General features: G+C 44.6%; 1 protein-coding gene across 5 annotated transcripts in view; it reads left to right on the top strand.

The window, feature by feature from the left end:
* Window positions 1-3,844: 3,844 nt before the first annotated feature.
* slc35c1 (solute carrier family 35 member C1) overlaps window positions 3,845-7,618 on the top strand; it is a 22,110-nt gene continuing 18,336 nt past the window's right edge. For 4 of the 5 annotated variants that reach the window (XR_009786537.1, XR_009786528.1, XR_009786529.1 and 1 more), the window contains exon 1: window positions 4,481-5,398. Coding sequence is in view for 1 of the 5 variants with exons in the window: in XM_061762274.1 (XP_061618258.1) it covers window positions 4,110-4,623 (514 nt within the window). In the remaining 4 variants the exon portion in view is untranslated. Of the gene's footprint in view, window positions 5,399-7,618 lie in introns of all 5 variants that reach the window. The other variant, XM_061762274.1, reaches the window with a different exon arrangement.

The following is a 7,618-nucleotide window of genomic DNA, read 5'->3' as shown; positions in this document are numbered from 1 at the left end:
TCTCTGTACTTTTCCATCAACATCCTCAAGGCAAATAATGCATCTGTGGTACTCTTTCTAGGCATGAAACCATACTGTTGCTCGCAAATACTCACTTCTGTCCTGAGTCTAGCCTCCACTACTCTTTCCCATAACTTCATTGTGTGGCTCATCAACTTTATTCCTCTATAGTTCCCACAGCACTGCACATCACCTTTGTTCTTAAAAATGGGCACCAGTACACTTTTCCTCCATTCCTCAGGCATCTTCTCACGCACTAGAATTCTATTGAACAAGCTGGTCAAAAACTCCACAGCCACCTCTCCTAGATGCTTCCATACCTCCACAGGAATCAGGACCAACTGCCTTTCCATTTTCCATCCTCTTTAATGCCTTTCTAACTTCCCCCTTACTAATCATTGCCACTTCCTGGGCCACCACACTTGCCTCTTCTACTCTCCCTTCTCTCTCATTTTCCGCATTCATCAACTCCTAGAAGTATTCTTTCCATCTAGCTAGCACACTGCTGGCACCAGTCAACATATTTCCATCTCTATCCTTAATCACCCTAACCTGCTGGACATCCTTCCCATCTCTATCCCTCTGTCTGGCCAGCCTGTATAGATCCTTTTCTCCTTCTTTAGTGTCCAACCTCCCATACATGTCATCATATGCCTCTTGTTTGGCCTTTGCCACCTCTACCTTTGCCCTGTGTCGCATCTCAATGTATTCCTTTCGCCTCTCCTCAGTCCTCTCAGTGTCCCACTTCTTCTTAGCTAACCTTTTTCATTGTATGATTTCCTGTAGGGCGGCACGGTGGCCAGACTGGTTAGAGCGTCAGCCTCACAGTTCTGAGGACCCGGGTTCAATCCCCGGCCCCGCCTGTGTGGAGTTTGCATGTTCTCCCCGTGCCTGCGTGGGTTTTCTCCGGGCACTCCGGTTTCCTCCCACATCCCCAAAACATGCATGAATTGGAGACTCTAAATTGCCCGTAGGTGTGAATGTGAGTGCAAATGGTTGCTTGTTTGTATGTGCCCTGCAATTGGCTGGCAACCAGTTCAGGGTGTACCCCGCCGCCTGCCCGATGATAGCTGGGATAGGCACCAGCACGCCCGCGACCCTAGTGAGGAGAAGCGGCTCAGAAAATTGATGGATGGATGGATGATTTCCTGTACTGTGGGGTTCCACCACCAAGTCGCCGTCTCTCCTTTCCTGCCAGAAGATACACCAAGTACTCTCCTCCCTGCCTCTCTGATCACCTTGGCTGCAGTGGTCCAGTCTTCTGGGAGCTCCTCCCGTCCACCGAGAGCCTGTCTCACCTCTTCCCGAAAAGCTGCACAACACTCATCCTGTCTCAGCTTCCACCACATGGTTCTCTTCTCTGCCTTTGTCTTCCTAATCTTCCTCCCCACCACCAGAGTCATCTTACACACCACCATCCTATGCTGGCTAGCCACACTCTCCCCTACCACTCCCTTACAGTTGGTAACCTCCTTCAGATTACATCGTCTGCACAAGATGTAATCCACCTGCGTGCTTCTACCTCCGCTCTTGTAGGTCACCCTATGTTCGTGCCTCTTCTGGAAAAAAGTGTTCACTACAGCCATTTGCATCCTTGTTGCGAAGTCTACCACCATCTGTCCCTCCAAGTTCCTTTCCTGGATGTCATACTTACCCATCACTTCTTCATCACCCCTATTACCTTCACCAACATGTCCATTACAATCTGCACCAATTATGACTATCTCTCTGTCTGGGATGCTCAGAACTACTAGCTCCTTCCAGAATTTCTCTTTCACCTCTCGGTCACATCCTACCTGTGGGGCAAAGCCACTAATCACATAACACCCTCAATTTCAAGTTTCAGCCTCATCACTCAATCTGATACTCTTTTCACCTCCAAGACATTCTTAGCCAACTCTTCTTTTAAAATAACCCCGACTCCATTTCTCTTCCCATCTACACCATGGTAAAATAATTTAAACCCTGCCCTTAAACTTCTAGCCTTACTGCCTTTCCACCTGGTGTCCTGGACCCACAATATATCAACCTTTCTCCTAATCATCATGTCAACCAACTCCGAGATTTTCCTGTCATAGTCCCAACATTTAAAGTCCCCACATTCAGTTCTAGGCCCTGTGCTTTCCTCTTCTCTTTCTGCCGAAGAACCGCTTTCCACCTCTTCTTCTTTGACTTCGACCCACAGTAGCTGAATTTCCAACAGCGCGCTGCAGGTTGACGGCGCCGGTGGCGGACGTTGTTAACCACGACCGATCCGGTATGGAATTCTTTGGATGAACGCTCATATTTGTTTGGCAAGGTTTTAAGCCGGATGCCCTTCCTGACGCAACCCTCTGCATTTATCCGGGCTTGGGACCGGCCTACAGTTTGCACTGACTTGTGCCCCCCATAGGGCTGCATTCTTGAGAAGCAGAATATAAGTATGTATTATTATTAAATAAAACGCTTTAATAGTCGCATTAGAGACACAGAAGGAATGATATGTATGTGTACGTATATCCATTTATTATTAATTTACATTTATTTTCAATATCTGCGCTCGTTTTCATGTGCTTGACTGACTCAACATTAGGCGTTAGCTTGAAGAAACGTCTGCTAGTGCGTGCTATCCCCGCGAGGACGTCAGGACTTTCGGTTAAAATCACTCATGAGTACGTTCACTGCGTAGTACGTCGTTCCTTGCGCAAACGAATCACTGATCGTACTAATACATCGATCCTTAGCGGATCACAAACGAAGAAGTTCAACGAACGAATCACTCTTCAGTTACTCAGTACACCAGTTCACTGAACGAATCACTCAGTTCACTTAAGTCCCTCCCTCGCCTGCACGGCGAAGTGAATGACAACGCTGGCGAATCGCAAATCACATGGCAATACGCCTGCTGAAGTCCCGCCCCCGCCTGCATGCTGGCTCCTCATTGGTCATTCAGATTCAGAAGTGAGCGACAACGCTTCAGCAGTTCCGTTTCCACTCCCAACCGACTCGCGGCCAAGCTAAAAAATCGAATTATTTCATCAACTGATTCAGTTCAGTTCCTTCACTAAAAAGATTCCTTCTTCTGAACGAAACGTTCGGGAACGAAACAACACGACCAGTTATTAGGTTTAGGGGCGCCATTACTTTTTCTCAAAGGGCCAAGTAACTTTGAATATTTTTTCCCCATAATAAATGAAATCACCATTTAAAAACAGCATTTTAGGTTCGATTGGGTTATATTTGTCTGATATTTACATTTGATTGATTATCTTAAACATCAGAATCAGAATCATCTTTATTTGGCAAGTATGTCCAAAACACACAAGGAATTTGTCTCCGGTAGTTGGAGCCGCTCTAGTACAACAGACAGTCAATTTACAGAACACTTTGGAGACAAAGACATTGACAAAAAACAATTGTGCAAAAAGATACAGAGTCCTCTCGCACTTAGTTGGGAAACTATGCAAAAATACACCGCACTTCAAAAATAATACGAGCTACTAAATTTCTTTATATTTCTTGCAACGTTTTATATTCACAAAATGTAAATTTGCGAAGGTAAAACTTAGTATTTGTCTTTATGAAAGAACTGGAACTGTATTTAATGTCAATATCTGCTGTTAAAAACAGAAAAAATATATCAAAACCTTGAAAATGTGCTCCCGATTCAATGTCTTCAATTTTATTTAATGTATTATTGTTATTATTTGGGGTATTTATCACTTTATTTGTTGTTTACGTATCTTGGTCCATTTTGTTGAAAATATATTAATGTTTAAATAAAGATTCTTTAAAAAAAAAAAAAGCACGTTCAAATAAGGAAGTGAGATCATAATTGTGTGATTTCCGGTCGTGGAATTCACTTTCAAGCTAAAAGTAGTGAAACTATATGATTTTGAAATTTACGTTAAACTAGCCACTCAGTTGACAGTAAGGAATTGAGCATTACCGTTTATTGTTTGTTGTTGTTTTTCTTTAGAATATTGTGCTCATGATTTTTTTCTAATAATGACATATTATGGGAAAGACCGTTTTTATTGAGCTCGTTGAGCGGCAGTGACGTCAACCGTTCGTAGGCGGTTTGTTTGCTCAAGCTGGCGACATATAAATGAACGCCTTTCTCTTTAATCATGAACAGGACGCAACTGAAGCGCTCCAGTATTTTGAGGATGGCTGGTGTGGAAATGGTGGACCGAGACGGACTCGAGGAGACCTTCCTTTTCCGGGCTGCAAGGATAGCAGCTGTGGTTGCATTGTACTGGTTCGTCTCCATAACTATGGTGTTCCTCAATAATTACCTCCTGGACAACCGCGACCTGGACGCGCCGCTATTCGTGACGTTCTTCCAGTGTGTTGTGACTGTGGTGCTCTGCTGGCTCATGCGGTTGTTGTCCGCTGCTTGCCCGCAATTGATTGACTTCCCGTCGGTCAAATTTGACGCGAAGACGTCCCGCGAAGTTCTGCCCCTGTCGGTGGTCTTCATCGGCATGATAACCTTCAACAACCTGTGCCTAAAACAGGTTGGAGTGGCCTTCTACACCGTGGGACGTTCCCTCAGCACTGTATTTAATGTTTTGCTGTCATATGGGATCTTGAAACAAACCACTTCCTTCAAAGCCATATTGTGCTGTGGGGTCATTCTCGGTACGTCGGTTCATCTTTCTCTTAGTCTTTTCATAAAATGGACGAATGTGTTCGGAAATCTGAAGTGGTCTTGTGATCTTAAAGAAACCCCACTTGAGTTAAAAAATAAAAATTATGGCGCTAAAATGGAATTCTGGAGAGCGGACGTTGATCTTCATTTCGGTTAACAACAAATTGTACCAAGTGGAGGAACAAGAAGAATAGTTCATCTCACTGTTTACAAATAATAGTCTAATAATAGTATTGCTGCCACACACCCCAAAACAAAAACAAAAAGTTTACTATCATGTTATCACGTGATAAGTTTCAAGTTATCACAGAAGTTTGTTATAACGTGATATGTTTCACATTATAATATGCTAAAAATTTCATGTTATAAATTGATAAAATTTCACATTATAACATGCTAAAAATTTCATGTTATAACGTGATAAAATTTAACGATATAACAAGTTTCAGATTACAATGTGATCCGTTTCACATTGTAACATGATACATTCCATGTTATAACGTGGTAAGTTTCACATGATAACGTGAAACATATTACGTTAAAACATAAGTTTCACATAACGTGAAAAAGTTGGCCTCGCAGAGGACGTCAACTTGTTGCGACCCTGTGGTCACTCACATCCTTTCAAGGTGGCGTTAAGGACACAGGAAGATACAGCTAGAGGTGGCCTCTATGGTTGAGTGATGCGCAAAACATGGATTTGCTGACCTTTTTACGAAGTCATGGCGTACCAGAAGATTGCCTCTTATGCTGGAGCAAGAACATGTAAGTTTATTCTTAGTATCTCATTGTTTTTCATTCTTGTATGCTAGCTAGCCAACTCATGCTCGCACAAGTTAGCCGAAGGAAACTCTGGTGTGAAATTAATTGGAGTATGTCTCGCAACTTCATGGAGGTGGTTTGTATGCTGTAGTAGGGATCATCTGGGGCATGCCTTCTCAATTGGTGGGTGGGTCACGAATCAAACGTGGCCCGCAGACTCGCCTTCAGCTAAAAATAACGGCGTCATCTGTTTACGACAGTGCCGAACGACGCTCAATGAATTAGTTTATGTCATAACGTGGCACAATAACTACTGTTTTTCATTTGATTCTTCATCCATCCATCCATCCATTTTCTGAGCCGCTTATCCTCACTAGGGTCGCGGGCGTGCTGGAGCCTATCCCAGCTGTCATCGGGCAGGAGGCGGGGTACACCCTGAACTGGTTGCCAGCCAATCGCAGGGCACATAGAAACTAACAACCATTCGCACTCACAGTCATGCCTACGGGCAATTTAGAGTCTCCAATTAATCCATGTTTTTGGGATGTGGGAGGAAACCGGAGTGCCCGGAGAAAACCCACGCAGGCACGGGGAGAACATGCAAACTCCACACAGGCGGGGACGAGGATTGAACCCCGCACCTCAGAACTGTGAGGCTGACGCTCTAACCAGTCGGCCACCGTGCCGCCATTTGATTCTTATGGCCTAAAAGTGTTTTTCGTAAAAACATTTACTGTAATTATGACTTTACTACTGCGTGTTAGTGATAGACTAACAGTGACTAGTGCGTTCCGATTTACAATTTATGTAGACTAACAGTGACTAGTGCGTTCTGATTTACAAATTATGTTATGTCGCCACCGCTTGAACGGAACTATGTCATAAACCGACCACGTAATCCCCTGTCCAGTGGGCGATTTAACGTGCATCCCAGGTCGAAAAAACAAAATTTTATCTTTCTACATGTACATATACACAATGCAGCCCTATGGGGGGCACAAGTCAGTGCAAACTGTAGGCCGGTCCCAAGCCCGGATAAATGCAGAGGGTTGCGTCAGGAAGGGCATCCGGCTTAAAACCTTGCCAAACAAATATGAGCGTTCATCCAAAGAATTCCATACCGGATCGGTCGTGGCCCGGGTTAACAACGTCCGCCACCGGCGCCGTCAACCTGCAGGGCGCTGTTGGAAATTCAGCTACTGTGGGTCGAAGTCGAAGTCGAAGTCAAAGAAGAAGAAGAAGAAGAGGTGGAAAGCGGGTTCTTCGGCAGAAAGAGAAGAGGAAAACACAGAGCCTAGAACTGAATGTGGGGACTTTGAATGTTGGGACTATGACAGGAAAATCTCGGGAGTTGGTTGACATGATGATTAGGAGAAAGGTTGATATATTGTGTGTCCAGGAGACCAGGTGGAAAGGCAGTAAGGCTAGAAGTTTAGGGGGAGGGTTTAAATTATTTTACCATGGTGTAGATGGGAAGAGAAATGGAGTCGGGGTTATTTTAAAAGAAGAGTTGGCTAAGAATGTCTTGGAGGTGAAAAGAGTATCAGATCGAGTGATGAGGATGAAATTTGAAATCGAGGGTGTTATGTGTAATGTGATTAGTGGCTATGCCCCACAGGTAGGATGTGACCTAGAGGTGAAAGAGAAATTCTGGAAGGAGCTAGATGATGTAGTTCTGAGCATCCCAGACAGAGAGAGAGTCGTAATTGGTGCAGATTGTAATGGACATGTTGGTGAAGGTAATAAGGGTGATGAAGAAGTGATGGGTAAGTACGGTATCCAGGAAAGGAACTTGGAGGGACAGGTGGTGGTAGACTTTGCAACAAGGATGCAAATGGCTGTAGTGAACACTTTTTTCCAGAAGAGGCACGAACATAGGGTGACCTACAAGAGCGGAGGTAGAAGCACACAGGTGGATTACATCTTGTGCAGACGATGTCATCTGAAGGAGGTTACCAACTGTAAGGTAGTGGTAGGGGAGAGTGTGGCTAGACAGCATAGGATGGTGGTGTGTAAAATGACTCTGGTGGTGGGGAGGAAAATTAGGAAGACAAAGGCAGAGAAGAGAACCATGTGGTGGAAGCTGAGACAGGACGAGTGTTGTGCAGCTTTTCGGGAAGAGGTGATACAGGCTCTCGGTGGACGGGAAGAGCTTCCAGAAGACTGGACCACTGCAGCCAAGGTGATCAGAGAAGCAGGCAGGAGAGTACTTGGTGTATCTTC

The sequence above is a fragment of the Phyllopteryx taeniolatus genome, chromosome 2 (assembly GCF_024500385.1).
Source record: "Phyllopteryx taeniolatus isolate TA_2022b chromosome 2, UOR_Ptae_1.2, whole genome shotgun sequence".
In the NCBI taxonomy this organism is placed as follows: domain Eukaryota; kingdom Metazoa; phylum Chordata; class Actinopteri; order Syngnathiformes; family Syngnathidae; genus Phyllopteryx; species Phyllopteryx taeniolatus.
Note: the sequence above shows the minus strand (reverse complement) of the source record. Positions and strands in the feature narration are given on the sequence as shown.